At 39.0% G+C, this 25,022-nt stretch overlaps 1 protein-coding gene across 4 annotated transcripts in view; it reads right to left on the minus strand.

Annotated features, from left to right (window-relative positions):
- hipk2 (homeodomain interacting protein kinase 2) overlaps positions 1–21,646 on the minus strand; it is a 267,614-nt gene extending 245,968 nt beyond the window's left edge. For 2 of the 4 annotated variants that reach the window (XM_062035875.1, XM_062035874.1), the window contains exon 1: positions 21,265–21,646. In XM_062035875.1, the coding sequence (XP_061891859.1) occupies positions 21,265–21,283 (19 nt within the window). In that variant the 5' untranslated portion in view covers positions 21,284–21,646. The remainder of the gene's footprint in view (positions 1–21,264) is intronic. The other 2 variants (XM_062035873.1, XM_062035872.1) reach the window with 1 other exon arrangement.
- Positions 21,647–25,022: the final 3,376 nt, after the last annotated feature.

Consider the following 25,022-nt stretch of genomic DNA (forward strand, 5'->3'; position numbering starts at 1 on the left):
CAACATTCACACTCAGTCATCACAAAAAAATGTCATTATTGGCTTTATTTTAACAAAAAAACTTGGGATACGTTAAACATACGTTTCTTATTGCAATTAAAGAACAATTTTGGCATTAAATATTATAGTGAACATACTACTAAAAGATAAGTTTTGTAGTAAGTAAGCAAACGGGTTACAAAGCCTCTAATTTGGCTGCTATAGTATGCAGTAACATATTGTGTCATTTCCCATTATATTATTTTGTCACAATTATGAGGGACAAAAGGTAGAAGATGTATGCATGAATGCATTATTAATTCATTTACTTTTAATATCTGGTTAATTTTTGTCCTATTTTGTTCTTTCTACACTTCTGTACTCTACCGAAGTTGTGCGTTATACTACAAATTTGGGTATTGATCCGAGTAGTTACAGGGTCATACCTTGGTCATAATAAAAGTTCTCCTGTGTCCAGGGGCATATTTCCTGAAATTATAAACAATAAGAAATGAAAAATTATTTTGTGATAATTTAAAAAATCGATGTAATCATTGTAATCATTAAGGCGAGCATTAGCTAAAACACTGCGGAGGGACGTTAGCCGCTAGCTAGCTTCTAAAGCACAGCTTGCAGAGCGGCGCTTCAGTGTTTATAGCTCCACATAACTTATCCCTAGTTTTTAAGCCAAAATAAATACATTCTCCCTCTTCTGTTTCCACAGTGTTTCTGCTTGCATGTGCTGTGTGTGCGTGTGTTGAATAACACGTGCCGCGGCTCATATACTAGCAATGTTTCTACGGCGCGCCATCATGTCCAAAAAAAAAAAAAAAAAAGTACCAGTATATTTCAATGCCAGTATAGTTAATTCATTAGTACTGCAATACTTCATTAGTACCAGTATACCTACAACCCTAGAAGGGACACACAAACAGGCTCCCTCGAATTGGCTCTAACCAGGACACAGTATGCGTTTAGAGAGAACAATCAGAAAGAAGGGGATGCAATGCACTGTTTTGACGCCATAATGTATGTATAATGTAAAGCTCTATGGGGGTCGTTCCAGGTATAGGACAGCGCTATATAAATGCAAACCATTTCATGCAGAGTTTGAATAAAACATCGACTCTTCAGTCATTTTTATTGTACTCCAATTTCCCATGGAAAGGGCTAACGTGCTGTTTAGCGTCTTCCTTTTTGACTTTTTTGTTTCTGCAACCTATCACTACCGGATCAAATGCCAGTATACCGGTATTAGTAAGGTACCACGATACTAATGAATCATATTTGGTACTATACCGCCTCTGAAAAGTACCGGTCCGCCAAATGTAATCAAACGCCATTGGTGGATCTACACCTGACATCCACTGTAATGATACCAAGTACAAGAGCGTATCTAGTCGATACTACTATGATTACGTTGACATCTTCTTTCGTTTTTAAAAAATGTATATTATGTTTATAAACTCAGGAAATATGTCCCTGGACACGTGAGGACTTTGAATATGACCAATGTCTGATCCTGTAACGACTTGGTATCGGATTGATACCAAAATTTTTGGTATTATCCAAAACTTATGTAAAGTATCAAACACCAGAAGAATAAGTGATCATTAAATTTTAACAAAAGTGTAAATAGAACATGTTAAAACAGAAAATAAGCATATATTAACAGTAAATGAACAAGTAGGTTAATAATTCATTTTCTACCACTTGTCCTTAATAATTTTGACAAAATAATAGAATGGAAAATGATACAATATGTTACTGCATATGTCAGCAGACTATATTAGGAGCCTTTGTTTGCTTACTTACTAATAAAAGACAAGTTGTCTTGTATGTTCACTATTTTATTTAAGGACAAACTTGCAAAAAGAAACATATGTTTAATGTACCGTAAGATTTTTTTGTTAAAATAAAGCCAATAATGCAATTTTTTGTGGTCCCCTTCATTTAGAAAAGTATCGAACAGTATCAAAATAATTTTGGTACCGGTACCGGTACCGCCAACACTACTTGGGCAAACTGCCCGAAATGCTTCACTAGCCTTATCAAGGATACATTTTTTCAGAAAAACGGCTTTACCAGATTAATAATAATGATAGATTAATAGGCATTAACGCATTCTTTGTGAATGCTCTATTGTTCAAATCTTGAAATAACAAATAACAAACCGTATAGAAATTAAGCTACTCTGTTGTGCATCTTTTTTTATTTGTGTGCAATATGGGTGTTAAGATAGTGTTTTTTGTAAAAATGTTATATATACATATATATATATACATACACTACCGTTCAAAAGTTTGGGGTCACCCAAACAATTTTGTGGAATAGCCTTCATTTCTAAGAACAAGAATAGACTGTCGAGTTTCAGATGAATGTTCTCTTTTTCTGGCCATTTTGAGCGTTTAATTGACCCCACAAATGTGATGCTCCAGAAACTCAATCTGCTCAAAGGAAGGTCAGTTTTGTAGCTTCTGTAACGAGCTAAACTGTTTTCAGATGTGTGAACATGATTGCACAAGGGTTTTCTAATCAACAATTAGCCTTCTGAGCCAATGAGCAAACACATGGTACAATTAGAACACTGGAGTGATAGTTGCTGGAAATGGGCCTCTATACACCTATGTCGATATTGCACCAAAAACCAGACATTTGCAGCTCGAATAGTCATTTACCACATTAGCAATGTATAGAGTGTATTTCTTTAAAGTTAAGACTAGTTTAAAGTTATCTTCATTGAAAAGTACAGTGCTTTTCCTTCAAAAATAAGGACATTTCAATGTGACCCCAAACTTTTGAACGGTAGTGTACATAGTGCAATCGATAGTATTAAATACTACATATTGTGTGCTAGGTTTTAGTTTTTCATTATGTTTTACTTTTGTAAAAACCTGCACTGCAAAACCATAATTTCTCCATTGTAGGATGAATAAAGGTCTATCTATCTATCCATCTATGGACACAAATATTGAAATGGGTATATTAATGTTGCTTGCACTCTAATGAAAAAAGGCTGGTAGTGACAATGCTTTTTTCCTCACATTAGAGCAACAAAATGACTAGGGAAAAAAATGCATGTGGGTGTGGATGTACGTTATTTACACCTCATCATTGCAGTGGTGGAAATGCCTTATGCCTCTTATTTATTGGAGAACAACTTATGTTTACATTTTAGTGTGCAAAAAAACACCTAGGTATCAGGTCATTAAATATTAAGTTTGTCACAAAAGTTGCTTTACATTAAAGTTAACAACACAGTTTTTACTGTTACTTGTGGGGGGAAATAAATAAGACAAGGAGTACAATGTACTTTAAGCCCATTGATACTTTTGACTGATTCAAGGCTTGTTTGATTCTCTTCAGTATCTTTGGTCTTTTGGCTTTGGACGGCAATAGGCCTGAACGCTGGTCCGACCTTTGAAGTTCTTTGGTTGTTATCCAAGCATGGCCATCTGTGACAAGGCCACCAGCAACGGCTTCGCTCCACTGCCTTCTGAGACCAAGAGGGCACAATAAAAAACTGATCTTGGACGTATCTGTGTGGAGTTTGCATGTTTTATTACTTCTGTACAGGTTTATTCCGTTTACTTGAATTCCTTCCCACAGTATTTGCATGTTAGTTAAATCGAAATTGTCAATAGAATTGTTGTTTGTCCATATCGTTTTGATAAACAGCGTCCCCTGTAATGAACATTTGTTTTTGGTCTATTCCTTACGATTTGCCGATCAAAAGGACCGACGCAGCAACGTCCAAAACACACACAAATCCCCAAAACACAATCAATATGGAGAAAACACAACGGAAGTATGATTAAATCGAAAATTAGCATGAAACTTGGACATAAGGCCTACAATATTAATATGCAGAAGCCGCAATCTAGAGCAAAGGGGAAATTGTGTCTATTTACTGCATTTGTCAACCAAGACTGAGGTCTAAGGCTCGAGCACCCCCCACGACCCAGACAGGGACAAGCGGTAGAAAATGGATGGACTGAGGTCTAGACAATAACCAGGGTTTCCCACACATTCATTTATTTGTGGTGGCCCGCCACGAAAGAATTACGTCCACCACAAATTTTAAAAAAAATATATATATATATATATTTTTTTTTGTCCTCTCCAGCTTCTCAGGCAAATCATATAGTTGATGTAGATGCCCATATCGGCTGTTCAGATTTACTTTACAAAAGAGAAGTGTAGGATACTTCTCTTGTTGCCTTATTTGTATTTGACTTTATTAAATGTAGTTATATTAGAAACACAACATGTGTATATAACAAAGGGTGCAAAGTCTGCAGGCAGTAGGAAACACATGGTTAAGTGTAGGGAGTAAAACTGATGGCAGTCTAAAGTTCAAGATTTTTGGAGCTCTTTGTTCAGTGGATCAGATGTTTGATGAAGATCTGTGTATATCTACCACCACTACTGTTTTCTGTTTATTTGTTACTGACTGTGGCAGGACACCTGTGCCTCTGTTTCACTTTATGTTGCTGGTAAATAATATGGTTGTAGTAGTAGGCTAAAGTTAAATTATTTAGTATGCACTAATTAAAGGGGCAGAGCTTTGAGACATTTTAGCTTTTATATTTTATAAGATATATTTTTTGTAAGAACCACAATTAATAAATATATTTAAGTGAATAACTTATTGTTCAAATCTGTATATAAATATGTACATAAAGTGTTGTAATTATATTGTAAAATGGATGGATGGATGGATGGATGGATGGATGGATGGATGGATGGATGGACGTTTAAAACAAAACTGTAATTATTAATTGGTAAGTATACATTTTTTTAGCCTTTTTAGAGAAAATCTAATCATTGTAGTAAATTATGCAAATTACTCGATGTCATGGTGACCACGCCCATAGCCACGCCCCCACCGCCACAGGTATTTTGACAGTTTATGGGAAACACTGATATCTCACGGCACACTAGTGTGCCGCGGCACAGTGGTTGAAAAATACTGATATAGACGGTATACGATACAAATTATATACATTTGGCAGACTATAGAGTTTTTGATACTCTCGCTATATTGTGATAATGCATGTTGATGAGCTGTCTCGTGCAAATTTGTCAGCGAACAAATGCGCCCTGTACGCATTGTAACATTCTCGCTGGCAAGCTAGCAGCTAATATGACGTCGCTCTTCTAAATGAGCAATCCTCACCTCCATGGCGGCAAATAGACTACATTTCTCATAAGTATCATGATTGGGGGAGATGGAATAACTAAACATGCTACACTACACACAGTAGGAGCATATGCTAACCGCAAGTTAGTGCTCTTGAATGTAAACAAAAGTGGGCGCAATGATACAACTATTGTATAATAATAATAATAATATTGTATAAACAATGTTATCAACAAACGTATCACAGATAAGTTAAAAACATGTCTTTGCTAAATGGACAGCCACATGTAAGCCACTTAACATATGTGAAGACCAAGTCTTGCAAGAAGATGTTATTCATATCACCACATGTAATCTGACGTACAATACCTTGGAGAGAAACAATTACAGCAAGAATAAACAGACTTCTACCGTGTGAATTTGTTTTGCCTACTGGAGGCAATTGGACATCTGTAAGTAATCACAACGAGCTGAGGTATATATATATATATATACATATATATATATATTAGGGCTGCAACAACTAATCGATTAAATCGATTAAAATCAATTATAAAAATAGTTGGCGATTAATTTAGTCATCGATTCGTTGGATCTATGCTATGCACATGTGCAGAGGTATTTTTTTAAATTTATTTAAATAAATATTTATTTAAATATATATATTTTTTTTTATAAACCTTTATTTATAAACTGCAACATGTACAAACAGCCGAGAAACAATAATCAAAATAAGTATGGTGCCAGTATGCTATTTTTTTTCAATAAAATACTGGAAAGGATAGAAATGTAGTTTGTCTCTTTTATCCGATTATTAATTGATTAATCAAAGTAATAATCGACAGATTAATCGATTATCAAATGAATCGTTAGTTGCAGCCCTAATATATATATACATATATATTGGGCAGCACGGAGGCACAGGGGTTAGTGTGTGTGCCTCACAATACGAAGGTCCTGGGTTTGATCCTGGGCTCGGGATCTTTCTGTGTGGAGTTTGCTTGTTCTCCCCGTGACTGCGTGGGTTCCCTCCGGGTACTCCGGCTTCCTCCCACCTCCAAAGACATGCACCTGGGGATAGGTTGATTGGCAACACTAAATTGGCCCTAGTGTGTGAATGTGAGTGTGAATGTTGTCTATCTGTGTTGGCCCTGCGATGAGATGGCGACTTGTCCAGGGTGTACCTCGCCTTCCGCCCAAATGCAGTTGAGATAGGCTCTAGCACCCCCCGTGACCCCGAAAGGGACAAGCGGTAGAAAATGGATGGATGGATGGATATACATATATATATATATATATATATATATATTAAGGGTGTAACGGTACGTGTATTTGTATTGAACCGTTTCCGTACGGGGGGTTCGGTTCGGAACGGAGGTGCACCGAACGAGTTTCCACACGGACATATTAAGTAGCGCACCACACGGACGGACATAAGTAGCGTACCGCACGTTGTGTAAACAATGCACACCGAGGCACAACACACGGCATGCCAGCAACGACCGGGCTACGACAACATGTAAAAGCCAGAGCTGGAAGACCCTCCTGCCTCGTTAAGATCTCTGCTCGGCGAGTCAGACAGGGCTAAAGCAATAACAAATGCCGTTGGTGTTTTTATAGCAGCAGATTTAAGACCATATTGCATTAAAAACTAGATTCTGACCCACTTCTATGGTGGAAGAACAATGAGCCCATATATCCTCTTACTGCCAGTTAGCCAGGCACTACCTTGCCATAACTGCTACCTCCGTGCGAAAGGGTATTTTCCACAGCTGGAGACATTGTAACTGCTGGCAGGTCTGCTCTTTCTGCAGACAATGTGGATAAACTGATTTTTCTGGCAAAAAACATTAAAATTGAGTGAAAGTCACCACGGTTGAAGGCTGGGGGGAAAAAAGAAAAGTTAATCTGAGGCTGAGTTGACTTGAAACTGTTTAAAGGCCTACTGAAACCCACTACTACTGACCACGCAGGCTGATAGTTTATATATCAATGATGAAATCTTAACATTGCCAATACGGCCGGGTTAGATTAGTAAAGTACCATTTTAAATTTCCCGCGAAATATCCTGCTGAAAACGTCTCGGTATGATGACGTCTGCGCGTGACGTCACGGATTGTAACGGACATTTTGGGACACCATTGTGGCCAGCTATTAAGTCGTCTGTTTTCATCGCAAAATTCCACAGTATTCTGGACATCTGTGTTGGTGAATCTTTTGCAATTTGTTTAATGAACAATGGAGACAGCAAAGAAGAAAGCTGTAGGTGGGAAGCGGTGTATTAGTGGCCGGCTGCAGCAACACAAACACGTAGCCAGTGTTTCATTGTTTACATTCCCGAAGATGACAGTCAAGCTTTACCATTGGCCTGTGGAGAACTGGGACAACAGAGACTCTTACCAGGAGGACTTTGAGTTGGATACGCCGTACCGTGAGTACGCAGCTGCGGCTTCCAAACATTTGATCGCTTGCCCGTACGTGCGTGCCGCTATTTGCATGTCACGTACGTAACTTTGGGGACTTTGGGGAAATATATGTGCTGTATGAACTTTGCGGAGGTGAACGGTACTTTGGGCTGTGGGATTGAGTGTGTTGTGCGGGTGTTTGATTTGTATTGGTGGGTTATATGGACGGGAGGGGGGAGGTGTTTGTTATGCGGGATTAATTTGTGGCATATTAAATATAAGCCTGGTTGTGTTGTGGCTAATAGAGTACATATATTTCTTGTGTTTATTTACTGTTTTAGTCATTCCCAGCTGAATATCAGGTCCCACCCGCCTCTCACAGCATCTTCCCTATCTGAACCGCTTCCACTGCCCTCTAGTCCTTCACTTTCACTTTCCTCATCCACAAATCTTTCATCCTCGCTCAAATGAATGGGGAAATCGTCGCTTTCTCGGTCCGAATCGCTCTCGCTGCTGGTGGCCATGATTGTAAACAATGTGCAGATGTGAGGAGCTCCACAACCTGTGACGTCACGCTACTTCCGGTACAGGCAAGGCTTTTTTATCAGCGACCAAAAATTGCGAACTTTATCGTCGATGTTCTCTACTAAATCCTTTCAGCAAAAATATGGCAATATCGCGAAATGATCAAGTATGACACATAGAATGGACCTGCTATCCCCGTTTGAATAAGAAAATCTCATTATGTTAAAAGGATAAAGCCATTGTCTACAAATTTGGTAAAATAAATAACCAGAAAAAGTATCTTTTGTTGTTTTCTTACTGTACCGAAAATGAACCAAACCGTGACCTCTAAACCGAGGCACGTACCGAACCGAGATTTTTGTGTACCGTTACACCCTTATATAAGTCAAAAGTCATTAGCGTACCCAGCCTCTCTGGCAAAGTCTGCTGGGTTAGGCTCTAGCTTAACTTCGACCTACTGTAAAACAGGTTAAGCAGCAGAAACTGGATTAATGCTTCGGTCATCTGTTTGTATACCAACAGAGTTGAAACGCAAAATTTAAAAAAAAGTGGGATTTTTTTAAAACATCTACGCCAAACAAAGAACAAGTGTGACTAAGAGCGTATTCAAATTCATTCATACTGTATGAATACTGAGAAATTTTTGTGTAGCCTCAGTATTGATGCCATTTGTCCCCTCCCTCCATTAACATGGTCTTGTCCCTGAAGTGGAGGAAAACGGTGGAGCTTCTGAAAGGCTCAATTAAAAACCTCAAAACATTTTTCACTCAGCTTCAGGTAATAGGCAGAGATGGCTTGTATGCCTCATAGAAGTGAAGTCGTTACGGAGTGTGTTGAATGAGCTCGCCGTCCGGTTGTTGCACCTGTTTTCTCGGCACTACTTTAAAGGCTTTGTTCCACTGTTCTGTTTTTAGGTGTTTTTTTTTACTCGCTGTGTGCACATCACACAAATGGAAAAATCCCAGTGTGCAGGTGATAAACAAAAGCTGGACCCCGTCTCTTTGAAACGACAACACGTCCAATGAAATACAGGGAAGGCAACACAGACAAAAGGATTAGGACAATATGCAGCAAAATACACGTTGATAGGTTCAGTGACAAAATTAAACAAGAGGACACACTTGGGCAGGAAGTTTAAAACAGGTTTTGGGTGGAAGGAGACAAGAAAATCTGCAGTAGCCCGACCGTCTTTTCAAAGCAGCCTTAAACTGCACACACACGTGCCTTACAGCAGTGTTTTTCAACCACTGTGCCGCGGCACACTAGTGTGCCGTGAAATACAGTCTGGTGTGCCGTGGGAGATTATGTAATTTCCCTAATTTTGTTAAAAATATTTTTTGCAAACCAGTAATTATAATCCGCGAATGTGCTGTTGTTGAGTGTCTGCACTGTCTAGAGCTCGGCAGCGTAACCATGTAATACTCTTCCATATCAGTAGGTGGCAGCAGGTAGCTAATTGCTTTGTAGATGTCGGGAACATTGTTTGTCGTGATCACAATATGCAGACAGCGGGAGGCAGCGTGCAGGTAAAAAGGTATCGAACGCTTAAACCAAAAATAAACAAAAGGCGAGTGCCGCTAAGAAAAGCCATGTATGCTTAGGGATGGTTATGCAAAATGAAACTAAAACTGAACTGGCTGCAAAGTAAACAAAAACAGAATGCTGGACGACAGCAAAGACTTACAGTGTGTGGAGCAGATGGCGTCCACAAAGTACATCCGTACATGACATGACAGTCAACAATGTCCCCCCAAAGAAGGATAGCGTCCGCACAACTTAAATAGTCTTGATTGCGAAAACGCTATTCCCCGCAAATGGAAGACATGAAACTGCTACAGGAAAATACCAACAAAAGAGGAAAAGCCACCAAAATAGGAGAGCAAGACAAGAACTAAAACACTACACACAGGAAAACACCAACAACTTCAAAATAAGTCACGGCGTGATGTGACAGGTCGTGACAATAGACCTACTTTGAGACAAAAGCTATTGTGATGCATGGTTGGTTATGGTTTGAATTCATATCCAACAATTGCGAGAACAACTTTTTACTGTCAATATCGGCTACAGACTTTCATTTTTTTAATGTTTTATGCTAGTGGTGTGCCTTGGGATTTTTTCAATGAAAAAAATGTGCCTTGGCTCAGAAAAGGTTGAAAAACACTGCCGTACAGTATGGTTATCAGGCTCCGGCTGAAGGGTCACATGGGCACCATGTGTGCTCGCCAATGGCCTCTCAGCTTATCAACAAACAGGGCAGGATGGAGGGACAGATAACAGATATGTGTAGGGGGAGGGGTGAGCAAACATCAGTGAGTGTGTATGTATGTATGTATGTATGTATGTATGTATGTGTGCGTGAGAGAACTGGAGAGGCTCACTTGCCGCTGATTGATTGCAAAGTGAGCCTGCAATGTATAGCATTCAAAGTATATGCAAAGGTGCAACGCTGCTTGAATATATAATATATGAAAACAATATGACAGCATCAGCATTCGGCACACAAAGTGTCCTTTAAGGTCCCTGCGTAATTATTGCTTAACAAAAGGTCTTATTCACTCACTTTCACCGGGTAACATATAAGTCTTTGTTTGAACTGTGGCTCACATCAAAGAACAGGATGTGTCAGACGGCACCGAACCATCCCCATTTACACCATAGAACAATTACTGAGAGAATCACATTTAGCGACAAAGAACGACAGTCGGCTAATTTTTTCCCCCTCTTTTATCATACTGAACCAAAAACTACAAAGGGGTACATTTCTAGGGGGTAGGCAGCAGGCGAGAGAAAATAGTTTCCTAAATGCTACAAATCCATTTCAAAACAAAGCACACACACAAACGAAAGCAGGGAAAATGGCAGAAATCAAAGATAATCTTCTTGTAATTCCATGTGGGCAAAAAAACAAACAAATGTGGTTTCACTTACTATCATGTAGACAAAACGTTGTGTGCACTTCTACTCTTGAACATACACTAAATTGCCACATCACTTGGAAAGCAATAAGAAATAAATACAATACAATCCAAGATACATGAAAAACTGCATTGTTAATCTACTTGTTCATTTACTGTTAATATCTGCTTACTTTGTCTCTTAACATGTTCTATCTACACTTCTGTTAAAATGGACCGGTACTTTTCAGAGGCGGTATAGTACCGAAAATGATTAATTATTATCGCGGTACTATACTAATACCGGTATACCGTACAACTAGGGGTGTAACGGTACGTGTATTTGTATTGAACCGTTTCGATACAGAGGTTCCGGTTCGGTTCTGAGGTGTACTGAACGAGTTTCCACACGGACATATTAAGTAGCTTAACGCACGTTGTGTAAACAATGCACACCGAGGCACAACGCTCGGCATGCTAGCAGCTAACGGGCTACGATAGACTGACCATACGTCCTCTTTTCACCGGACATGTCCTCTTTTGCGGAGCTGTCAGGGCGGAGTTTCTTAAATGCCTCAAATGTCCGGCATTTTGAGTTAGGGTTGAGTGTATTTTCAATGTACGTTCAGGGTTAAGAAGGGGTTAAAAACAAAACAAATTGTGAGGGAGGGGCAGAGACAGAGAGAGCGAGAGAGTTATGATAAACGCGCATGCGTCGCTAGGCTCTGCTTTTTATCCATAGATTTATCAGATTTAATTTTTTATTATCAATAGCAGGGGTGTCAAAAGTGTGCCCCGGAGGCCATTTGCGGCACACAGCTAATGTTTTAAAGGCCCACGGCACATTCTAAAAATACTATTAAAATAAACAAAAACATAACAAAAGTGAAATAAAAAAGCTTGAAGGTTAAATGTAATTTAGAAAAAGTTGCAATGTTGACTAATAAAATAAAGCTGTTTTTTTTTCTTTCAAACTGTCATTGCTCAAAACATAATATTGAATCAAAATCAATGTTATTATGAATTGTTGACCTATCCAAGGTTCCGATTACATCCCATCAAATATTCCACTAAGAAAAACATTTTTGGTGGAAGATTTTGCAAATTTGGTAAATACATAACCCAAAAATTTATATTTTGTTGTTTTCTTACTGTGCCGAAAATGAACCGAACTGTGACCTCTAAACTGAGGTACGTACCGAACCGAAATTTTTGTGTAACGTTACACCCCTCCGTACAACCCTACTGTATATGGTGTAAAAATTCACAAAAATGTTACCTCTCTTGCAGAAAAAAGGTGAATACAGTGTAAAGCTGTAGGATTTTGTGAAAAAACGTAATAGCGATTTTTTTCTCCAAAACTGCCATTGCAATTCAATTTGCAATTTTTATATTTTATACATGAAAATGCATACAACTGCGAAAATAAGTGAGGGAAGACGTGTTACTTTTAGACTGTCAATCAACATATCCTTGTCTCCAGGTGCCGCACATTAGAACAACATGCAATAATTTACTTTAAAAAATATTTGGTTTTATGCAGACAGACTCAGGGCTTTGTCTAAATCTTGCTCTTAAACTGAAGAAATAACCGATACAAACTATATAGTGATTATAATGCAATCTAATCATAACACATAATAATGCGAGTAACCGGATATAAACATTTATTTCTCATTACTGTATAATGTTTTACTATTGTACTGTTACTGGGTCAAATGCAGAGGACAAATTTCACCACACCTAGTGTGTGTGTGACAATCATTGGGACTTTAACTTTAACTTAACTTAATTGGAAGGAAAATTGTGTTATTCTAAAAATATATAAACAAACAAAACAATAAAATGAACTCATTTCTGTAAGCAAACATTTAACTTAAACATTGAACATCTTAAAGTGCATGTTTTCCAGTTGGAAAAACGAGGTTGGATGTTTTTGTTTATTGCCATCCTGTGGGAAAGACTGCAGTATGACATAGCACTGCAAACTACAACCACAACAATAGACATTTTGTGTCATTGTTGGCTTTGTAAAGACTTGATATAGGTCTCATATTGGATGTCATTAGATGTAAAAGGTACACCGAATGACAGTGACGGAACAACCAATTAGCCTGAATGGATTGTCTGTGTGCAGATACTTTTGTACGCACGGTACACTTCTTGCTGGGCGCCATTGCACCTACTAGAAGTAATCATTCCATGCAAACTGACATCATAGTTGGCGTCCCAATGACAGCGCCTTGATAAAAATGAACTGTCAGTGACCGAGGTAGAGTTTTTTGGATGTCTGTAAAATGTGTTGCAAGCACAAAAATAGGAGACTAGTGTAAATATTATGAGAATCATAAGACCCTTAAACAAGTCCAGAGAATTTGGAAAACATTCAGAAGAAAGAAGAAACATCTAAGATGATAAGCCAGCAGACCTTAGAAACATGTGTCAGCCAGGCCTCTACTGACCTGTTCCTAAAACACTCACATCCCACCTGTACATTATTTTCAAAGAGCACAAATATTCTTGTCTTCGGTACACGCACCTCATCGCCTTGGGTCAACAAGTGGACCAAAAGACAAATCAATTATAAACATTATAGACAAACCTTTTGTGACAAGTCTCTTACTTGACCATTGAAGTAGTATCATTCTAGACCCCTAAACTATCTGTGGATCGTAGATATTTTGGACACTTAAAACTTCGTGGGAGCAGGTTGGGACCGCATCTTTTTTTTGTTCCCAAGGTCCATGCTTGGAATAGTTTGGTGTGGAAATAGGGATGGGTGACCTGGCCTAAAATCTGTATCACAATCTATAATCCAGCCTCTTGTGACAATGATATATGTGTAGATATATATCAATGTATATATTGTTTGGTAGGGTATGTACATTATAATAAAAAACACTTTTAAAACATGGTAAAAAGGCTCCTAATGTAGCTGCTAACGTACACTATGCAGGAACATAATTTCATAATTTCCGGGGGGACTCAGTTTGAGCCCAGAAAAACCTAAGCACATATGAGCACATGTTATGACACACATTTCATGGATGCACATGTGTACGTAAGCCTGAAGTGTTGCTTGTCTTTAGATCTGTGTACTGTCGCAGAGTGTTTTCGCAACAACACAGCCAGTCAGTCCAACAAAAGTCAACAAACAGTCAACGAAAGATGGGAAAGAAGTGTGGAGCATCTTTGCTGCGCAGTCCTCGTAGCAACGAACGTTCCAAGAAAGTGAAAAACAAATGTATATGTTCCACTCTAATTGTCCATTTGTGGTCCTCAAATTGATCATAATGTTGCCTTGCAGAGCAGACAGCTTCTCCAAGATGTTATCCAGTTTGTGATTTAGTCTGAGTTTGAGTGCCCACAGCTTTGCCCATCCTTCAATCATTGTGACAGCTTTGAACGGCTGCCTGCATCTTCCAAAGTTGACAATACACTAAGGCAATGCTTACTCCAATCAGCAGATGTCCTGTTAACATGATTACAAATAGGTAGATATTTTAGGCGATGCTACAAATGTTGGTATCGATCCAATACCAAGTCGTTATTGTATTGGTTATACCAATGCTGGTACTCAACATTTTCAGTATTATTAAATGATTACATTTTTTATCACAAATATAATCTGACAATACCAATTAATATTACAATGATCTTATTTGCTTTTATTACATAAGTGAGTTATAATAAAGTATTTTGTGAAAATAATCAAACAAAAACTATTGGCTCTTATTTCTCTGACTTAAAAAACAATTTTAAAAAATGGTTTAGTGATTTAAAAAAGTATCAATCTAATCACTCAAAAATCTAAAATATACTGATATGATACTTGGTATTATTACTGATGATATTTATATAAATCTGCACACACTTGTTTACATTCAAGACCGCTACAGTAGCTTAGCAGTTAGCTATGTATTTTTGTATCATCCTACAGTGTGTAGCGTAGGATGTTAAGCGATTCCTTGTCCACTAATGCTCTAGTGATAATGATACAAGTAAGAAACACAAGTTCATTTGCTGCCGTGGAGGGGAGGATTAGTGATTTAGAAGCGGCACTACGGAAGTACATTAGCTGCTAGCTTGTTAGCGAGGACGCTAAATTACGTTGAGGTTTGAGGATGCCTTCCTAAAATGTGTCCCGATATAACAACAGTTAAGGCTGCAGTTATTGATTATTTGAGTAATCGAGTAATATATTGACTATTTTGTTCAATTAATCAAATAGGATAAAACACACTTTATAGCCTCAATGCATATTTTTGGGGAAATACTTCAAATTAACAACAATTGCTCTGCTTGCCAGAACCTTCAGTCTTTTTTTCTAATAATTGATTTTATCAACTTTGAAATTGCACTTTTAACATCAGTGCATTAATTTAAAAAAAAAAAAATCTCTGCTGTTGGCCGCCACAAAGATCATGGCACACACGCACCCCTGCTTTCATGTTTGCTCTGTTTCAGCGACAGTGCGGAAACTATGCCCGTGTATTTTAAAGTCCCGGAGACTTCCTTGTGGTCCTGATTTTTCTCAATTTCAATAGATACACGCATGAAACAAATAATTAAAGCAACAGAACATAAATGACCTTCTCAGTGGCCTTGTGGTTAGAGTGTCCGCCCTGAGACTGGAAGGTCGAGTCATACCAAAGACTATAAAAATGGGACCCGTTGCCTCCCTGCTTGGCACTCAGCATCAAGGGTTGGAATTGGGTGTTAAATCACCAAAAATGATTCCAGAGCGCGGCCACCGCTGCTGCTCACTGCTCCCCTCACCTCCCAGGGGGTGAACATGGGGATGGGTCACACTATTAACTAGATCCACTCGACGCCCATTGCACCGGTCGCCCAGGGGGGGTCCCCACATCTGTGGTCCCCTCCAAAGTTTCTCATTGTACACCATTGGGTTGAGTTTTTTCTTGCCCTGATGTGGGATCTGAGCCGAGGATGTAGTTGTGGCTTGTGCAGCCCTTTGAGACACTTGTGATTTAGGGCTATATAAATAAACTTTGATTGATTGATGATTGATGGGTCACACACCTAGTGTGTGTGTGACTATCATTGGGACTTTAACTTTAAATAAAAAAATCTAAGCTTTTTTTTATAATTGAATGAATTGATTTAGTCGATTAATCGTTGCAGCCCTAGTAGAGGGTCTTTTCAGTACAGTTACAGTTCAAATAACTAGGTGTCACAATAATTGTGTGTTATTTGTATTTTTTTTTCCTTTTGTCAGAGTTGGAAATATTGTAAAAAAAACAAAAAAAACAACATACAGACAAAAAAATAGCCCAGTTATGCAAAACAGGAGAGGACATTGGGATATAGCAAAGATAGATTTACACTACAAATATTCTCACAGTGATGACTCCTCTTCCCTGCAAGCTATTTAAGTATTACCTCATTTTTTTCTAGCATTCTAAGCAGCTCACCTCACTCTTCTCCTGCACACAATGAAGAGCTGAACTCACCACCCTGCCAGGACTGGGAATCCATCCCGGCAAGGTGTGGCCCCTGCTGTGGACTCCCAAGTCCCAGAGAGCTCTTCCTGCAATTCTAATCAAGGTTTAAAAAGGCACAACCTTGGCCTGTAAGCCTGGGTCGCAGCCTATATGAGGAAGAGATCAATCAAGCAGCTCCAAACAAGGCTGAGGGGAGGAAGCTGGGAGACACAGAGAGTCCATGGTCATTTCTGGGAAAGTCGCTCTGCCCTATTAGGAGAAACTTCCTTTCATGTGAGGGCAGGGTACAACTACGTTCCCCTCACCAGTAGTCTCTCTTTAAAGGTAAAAAGTCACATTAGCGGCTGTGTGGGTGGATTAAGCGAACATCAATCTTCCTCTAACACTGCAGTGCCTGTCACCACCGTCGTCCTCAGAACGGTCTGACTCACACTTTGTCCATCTGCGTGGGCATGAATGAATGAGTCCTCTGTGGGATATTGCTCCACCTGTAAGCATCTGTGCACCCAGCAAACAGGTGACAGCACATCTTATTACCTGCACTCATATGCACACCCAAAACCTCAACTCTTCTCTTCCCGTCAAGGAAGTCAACTACTTTCTGCTTCGGTTTTGTAACTCAAACCTGACAAAAGTTAACCTGTATCCTCCTCAGAAGCATGCAGCGTCCTCTGTAGTGTTGTAACGATACCAATATGTTGGTACCGGTACTAAAATTATTTCGATACTTTTCTAAATAATGGGGACCACAAAAAAATTGCATTATTGGCTTTATTTTAACAAAAAATCTTAGGGTACATTAAACATATGTTTCTTATCACAATTAAATCCTTAAATAAAATAGTGAACATACTAGACAACTTGTCTTTTAATAGAAAGGAAACAAACAAAGGCTCCTAATTAGTCTGCTGACATATGCAGTAACATATTGTATCATTTGTCATTCTATTATTTTGTCAACATTATTAAGGACAAGTGGTAGAAAATGAATTATTAATCTACTTGTTCATTTACTGTTAATATCTACTTACTTTCTCTTTTAACATGTTCTATCTACACTTCTGTTAAAATGTAATAATCACTTATTCTTCTGTTGTTTGACACTTTACATTAGTTATGGATCATACCACAAATTTGGGTATCAATCCGATACCAAGTAGTTACAGGATCATACAGTACATTGGTCATATTCAAAGTCCTCATGTGTCCAGGGATATATTTCCTGAGTTTATAAACATAATATAATTTTTTTTTAAACGAAAGAAGATGTGATGCCAAAAAATATTGACGTAATCATAGCAGTATGGACTAGATACATAGCTGTACTTGATATCATTACAGTGGATGTTAGGTGTAGATCCACCCATGGCGTTTGTTTACATTTTGATACCGGTGAGCTACGGTGTGTAGTGAAGCATGTTTAGCTATTCCTCGTCCTGCAGGGATGATACTTGTAAGAAACTTACTTTATTTGTCGCCATGGAGGCGAGGATTAGTGATTTAGAAGTAGCCAAAACACTGCCGACGGCGGATGGACGTTAGCTGCTAGCTAGATAGCCATGTCTTAAAGCACCTCTTCCTGAGGGCGTTTCAGTGTTATAACTTCACCTTTATCGTTAGTTTTTAAGCCAAAATGTGTCCGTTCTCCCTTTTCTGTCTACACACTGTGTCTGCTTGTAAGTACTCCGTGATTGTGTGTCGTCGAACATTCTCGTCTGCTCGTAAATCAGCAATGACACGACGTGACGACGACAGGGGGTACGGGGGGTCGGGACCGGTACGTTTCAGAGACGGTATAGTACCGAATAAGATTAATTAGTAACGTGGTACTATACTAATACCGGTATACCATACAACTCTAGTCCTCTGCAGTGGATATCAGCTATTGTCCCCCAACATTTGTAATACTGACAAAAAAATACAAGGCAGAGAAAGGTCAAAAGAATTGCAAATGCCGCATCGAAACAACTTTAAGTCAAACACAACAACATAAAGGGGAACTGCACTTTCTTTTTTTAATTTGCCCATCATCCACAATCTATACGTGAGACAAGAAGTGAAACAGGTGTCGTTCCCTTTTCTGTGCATTCTAAATAGTGAAAAACTGCTCATAAGAGGCAGATGACACTACAGGTAATGGGGATTAGGACTGCAACAAGTAATCAATTAAATCAATTATTCAATTGAAAAAAGATTACATTTATATTCTGTTGCTGTGATTAATCATTTAATGAGTGAAAGTAATACAAAATAACAACAGGGTTTCTACAGGTTTCATCACATCTAATTTGACACACTTTTTAATGCCCTTTTTAAAGCTACTTATTTAATGCCCACATGCTGATCACATGGACAAAGATAAGACCTTCTGGAGCAAAGTTCTGTGGTCAGATTAAACAAAAATTGAGCTGTTTGGCAACAATACCCAGCAATATGTTTGGAGGAGAAAAGGTGAGGCCTTTAATCCCAGGAACACCATAGCTACCGTCAAGCATGGTGGTGGTAGTATTATGCTCTCGGCCTGTCTTGCTTTACAGAGAGTAAATGGGACAATGAAAAAGGAGGATTACCTCCAAATTCTTCAGGACTACCTAAAATCATCAGCCCAGAGGTTGGATCTTGGGCGGATTTGGGTGTTCCAACAGGACAATGACACCAAACACATGTCAAAAGTGGTAAAGGAATGGCTAAATCAAGCTAGAATTAAGGTTTTAGAATGGCCTTCCCAAAGTCCTGACTTAAACGTGTGGACAATGCTGAAGAAACAAGTCCATGTCAGAAAACCAACACATTTAGCTTAACTGCACCAATTTTGTCAAGAGGTGTGGTCAAAAATTCAACCAGAAGCTTGCCAAAAGCTTGTGGATGGCTACCAAAAGTGCCTTATTGCAGTGAAACTTGCCCAAGGAAAATGTAACCAAATATTAACATTGCTGTATGTATACTTTTGACCCAGCAGATTTGGTCACATTTTCAGTAGACCCATAATAAATTCATAAAAGAACCAAAATTCATGAATGTTTTTTGTGACCAACAAGTATGTGCTCCAATCACTCTATCACAAAAAAATAAGAGTTGTAGAAATTAAGTCTCTCTAGCTGACTGGACAGCTCGCTTCCACAGGTAGTAAGTCCATGACAATGACTTCTGTTTTGTTTGATCAGCCGTTTTACTGCCGTGTGACAGGCACCATTTGGGAACAATTAAAGTATTTGAATAAACATTTTAAAAAATATTTTGTGCCGGTATATATCTGTGGTTTATAATCCGGTGCGGCTAATATATGTAAACATTTGTCTTTCTTCTAAAATTTTGTGGGTGCGGATTAAGCCTGAAAAATACTGTAATCTAATGTAGTTTGGCCTTATAATTGTTTTCAAAGGTTGTAAACAGTTTTTTGTGCTCTAACTATGAAAATATTTGATTAATTAATAATAATTCTACTTTGCAGAAATCCAGTTATCACATGTTTGGTCCCAATTAACCGAAGACGGCACCTGTATGGTTAGCCACCCCATGCTAGCAGTTTTTCACTATTTAGAAAGCAAAGGAAAGGGAAAAGTGTGCGTTCTTGTCTCGCATTGACAAGGATCACAACAGCTTACTTTCACTGACTTTGTCCAACTCTGCTCATTGAAACTTTTTCTACTGGTCTGTCGGCAAAACTTTCCCTAATGTTGTTGTATTGCGGCTTTCCGTTGTGGCCACCGTAACAAAAAAGACCAAAAACAAACGTCCACTGCAGAGGACGCTGGTTCTCAGGAGCCAGTCCTCTAACGATGTTGGTTTTAATCATAATCATTTTAACAAACCAATCAACCGTCGTCTGAAAGCATACTAATTGGAAAAAAATGCTCTTCTGTCAATTGTTTGCTCCCCAGTCACCAGAGTTGCTAGTTAATCACACAGGTTCGCACTAATAGGTGCCCTGTAGCCATGGGAGAGTAATCTCCATGATAGCCTTTTCTTATTTAACACGAAGGCACCCACCCCCCGAAAAAAAAAAACTAATTTCCCAAACGCCATGACGGCTGCACATAACAACCCTCTCTATTTCTGAGGAGGACAGGCAAGGTAATTAATTCCCCCTGCTGCCTGTTTCTCTTCCCTTTCTCCCCCCCCTCTCTATGAGGCCAGGGGAATGTCATTTACACTAATTACCTTTTGCATAGGCGTCTCAAATTCAAACTTTCCTTTTCATGTTTCCCTCAAACGCATCATCGCCTCTAATATTAAAAAGAAATCTTCCCAGTAGAGACAAAGTTGATCTCCTGCAACTCTTTATGAATGGTAAAAAAATAAATAAAAAAAGAAGAAAAAGAAATGAAAGAGGTTCCCTTTGATGCCAGCAGAGGGACTATAGAGTAGGGGAGGAAATATTAAACATGAGGCTAAAATAAATATTAGCACCACGGGGGGTCATTATTTGCTTTGTGACGCATGCTCATTTGCATAAACATGCATGCAAAGAAGTGAGACTGCACAAATGAGCAAATATCAATTATGTTGCTTCACTACAAGCGTTAATCCTTATTTTGGCCAAATTCTTAACGAGGATCTGAACGGCACACATGTGATCATGCAGGCACTTTAAAGTGTTTTGAGGGGGGGATGTTGCGTTCAGGGACGTTCATTCAAACACGCTGCAGTCAGAGCGAATAATATGTATATATGTTTTTAAATCAATACAGAGATAAAACAAAGACAAAAAAATAGAAATAAAATATTCTCCGTGCAGGTGTTTTTTTTGCAAAGTCGAGCGAGAACGGGACAGCGTTACGTGGGGAATAAACGCAAAGTAAACGATGCTGTCAGCGGGAACACATGCACCCGACAGCGGGACGTCTTACCTTCGTATACAGGGGCCATCGGTGCAAGGCGTCCGGTTATTCATCGCAAAGAAGAAGAAAATGCAGATTTCCGCTCAAAACTCAATAAAAATCTGCCATCTTGAACGGGAGACGTCTCCGGCATTACTGGCCGCGGGTCATTAGCGGAGGGGGAAAGCTCATAATAATAATTCCCGTCTTGTTCCGGTGCCACACGGTAGGGGGGTGGATATATATATATATGTAAATATATATATATATATATATCGGCCGCCGACCCCTTCCTCTTGAGTGCGGGCTCCCGGGATGAGCCGCGATGGTGACGGCGTGTCTTCAGCGCCGCGACATGTCCGCTGGAGTGACGAGTCTGCAAAAAGTTGCCCAGGACTGACTGACTGAGCGCGTACGAGTTGGCTCGCCGTGTGCGTGTGCGTGTGTCTGCGTGCGCGCGCGCGTGTGTGTGCGTGCGCGTGCATACATATTTATATATATAAACAGTCGAGTGTCGAGCGAGTCGATGCGCGGAGAGGGGGGAGAGGGGGGGGACGCCAGGGAAAGTAATCGTCGCCAAAACACGGATTGACAACTAAAAGAGCGGAAAGCCGAGCCGCCCCCTGGCTAAATTATTACATTTTATTTTAAAGCCACATTTATTACAAAATGTGCTCACACTTTTTATCCATGTGAAACGATTTTTAATAAATGTTGTTTTTATTTTGACAATATTAAAGGCCTACTGAAATGATTTTTTTTATTATTTAAACGGGGATAGCACATCCATTCTATGTGTCATACTTGATCATTGCCATATTTTTGCTGAAAGGATTTAGTAGAGAACATCGACGATAAAGTTCGCAACTTTTGGTCGCTGATAAAAAAAAAAAGCCTTGCCTGTACCGGAAGTAGCGTGACGTCGCAGGTTGAAAGGCTCCTCACATTTCCCCATTGTTTACACCAGCAGCGAGAGCGATTCGGACCGAGAAAGCGACGATTACCCCATTAATTTGAGCGGGGATGAAAGATTCGTGGATGAGGAACGTGAGAGTGAAGGACTAGAGTGCAGTGCAGGACGTATCTTTTTTCGCTCTGACCGTAACTTAGGTACAAGCTGGCTCATTGGATTCCACACTTTCTCCTTTTTCTATTGTGGATCACGAATTTGTATTTTAAACCACCTCGGATACTATATCCTCTTGAAAATGAGAGTCGAGAACGCGAAATGGACATTCACAGTGACTTTTATCTCCACGACAATACATCGGCGAAGCACTTTAGCTACGGAGCTAACGTGATAGCATCGGGCTTAACTGCATATAGAAACAAAAGAAATAAGCCCCTGACTGGAAGGATAGACAGAAAATCAACAATACTATTAAACCGTGGACCTGTAACCACACGGTTAATGCTGTCCAGCCTGGCGAAGCTTAACAATGCTCTTGCTGATGACGCCATTGAAGCTAACTTAGCTACGGGACCGCACAGCTATTCTAAAAACATTAGCTATCCACCTACGCCAGCCAGCCCTCATCTGCTCATCAACACCCGTGCTCACCTGCGTTCCAGCGATCGACGGAGCGACGAAGGACTTCACCCGATCATCGATGCGGTCGGCGGCTAGCGTCGGATAGCGCGTCTACTATCCAAGTCAAAGTCCTCCTGGTTGTGTTGCTGCAGCCAGCCGCTAATACACCGATCCCACCTACAGCTTTCTTCTTTGCAGTCTTCATTGTTCATTAAACACATTGCAAAAGATTCACCAACACAGATGTCCAGAATACTGTGGACTTTTGCGATGAAAACAGAGCTTTTTGTATTGGATACAAAGGTGTCCGAATACTTCTGTTTCAACCATTGACGTCATCATAGACGTTTTCAACCGGAAGTTTCGCGGGAAATTCAAAATTGCACTTTATAAGTTAACCCGGCCGTATTGGCATGTGTTGCAATGTTAAGATTTCATCATTGATATATAAACTATCAGACTGCGTGGTCGGTAGTAGTGGGTTTCAGTAGGCTTTTAAGTAATGTGTATTCCAAGTTGACATTGCCATAACCACAACACCAGGGGGAGCTCCACAAACCACGTTAAACCCAGATTACGAACTAACAAAGGTCTTAACTCATTCTCCTTCTATGCCACATCAATATGGAATGCACTCCCAACAGGTGTAAAAGAAAGTGCATCTCTATCCTCCTTCAAAACCGCACTAAAAGAACACCTCCAGGCAACTTCAACCCTTGACTAACGCCCAAACCCCTCCACATCCCACCTCCCCGGATTGTAAATAACCAAATGTAAATAATCAAATGTATTTCTAATGCAGTGGTTCTCAACCTTTTTTCAGTGACGTACCCCTTGTGGACATTTTTTTAATTCAAGTACCCCCTAATCAGAGCAAAGCATTTTTGGTTGAAAAAAAGAGATAAAGAAGTAAAATACAGCACTATGTCATCAGTTTCTGATTTATTACATTGTACAACGGTGCAAAATATTGCTCTTTGTAGTGGTCTTTCTTGAACTATTTGGAAAAAAAGATATGAAAATAACTAAAAACTTGTTGAAAAATAAACAAGTGATTCAATTATAAATAAATATTTCTACACATAGAAGTAATCATCAACTTAAAGTGCCCTCTTTGGGGATTGTAATAGAGATCCATCTGGATTCATAAACTTAATTCTAAAAATGTCTTCACAAAAAAATAAATCTTTAACATCAATATTTATGGAACATGTCCAAAAAAAATCTAGCTGTCAACACTGAATATTGCATTGTTGCATTTCTTTTCACAGTTCTTTTTGACAGACATTTTAGTGAGGGTCAAACCATCATGGCATGGGGGAAACTCTGGGTTTATGGTAATGAATGGAATAGCCTACTTGATTTGATGTTCAGTTTATGAACTTAGATTCATATTTTGTTGAAGTATTATTCAATAAATACATTTATAAAGGATTTTTGAATTGTTGCTATTTTTAGAATATTTAAAAAAAAATCTCACGTACCCCTTGGCATACCTTCAAGTACCCCAGGGGTACGCATACCCCCATTTGAGAACCACTGTTCTAATGTATATACTTGTTCTTATGCTATCTGAACTCACTATGTTCTCTGCTCGCTGTACATATCCTACCAAGTCAGTCCTACCCTGATTCAATGTCCATTTCTCTGATAATGCAATTGTTGATGACTGAAGTGCTGATATCAACCAAACCCTCCTCACCCCAACCCCCAGATTGTAAATAATGTAAATAATTCAATGTATATACTCTGATGATTAACTTGTGTGATGACTGTATTATGATGATAGTATATATTTGTACCATGAATTGATTTACGGGGACCCCGACTTAAAGAAGTTGAAAAACGTATTCTGGTGTTACTATTTAGTGGTCAATTGTACGGAATATGTACTGAACTGTGCAATCTACTAATAAAAGTTTCTATCAATCAATCAAAAAGGTTGCTGTTCAATTGACATTCAGTATTTTTTCATAAATTACCCATCTGTCAGATTTTTACATCAGTACTAGGCTTTCTATTTAATCTCTACTCCCTTTAGCCTATTTAATTTGTTGTGCATAATTCAATTTGTGCATTTTTTTTGTTCAATTTATGGATGTCATCATTTAAATTTTTATTTTCAACATATTTTATTCTTCCTTTCTTTCCCGCTACACAAGCTATACTGTAATCTTTCCACCCCATTTGGTTATTTTATATCTTATTTTTTATGCTTCCAACTCGGGTTGTACGGTATAACGGTATTAGTATAGTA

This window comes from Entelurus aequoreus, linkage group LG24 (assembly GCF_033978785.1).
Source record: "Entelurus aequoreus isolate RoL-2023_Sb linkage group LG24, RoL_Eaeq_v1.1, whole genome shotgun sequence".
Taxonomy (NCBI): domain Eukaryota; kingdom Metazoa; phylum Chordata; class Actinopteri; order Syngnathiformes; family Syngnathidae; genus Entelurus; species Entelurus aequoreus.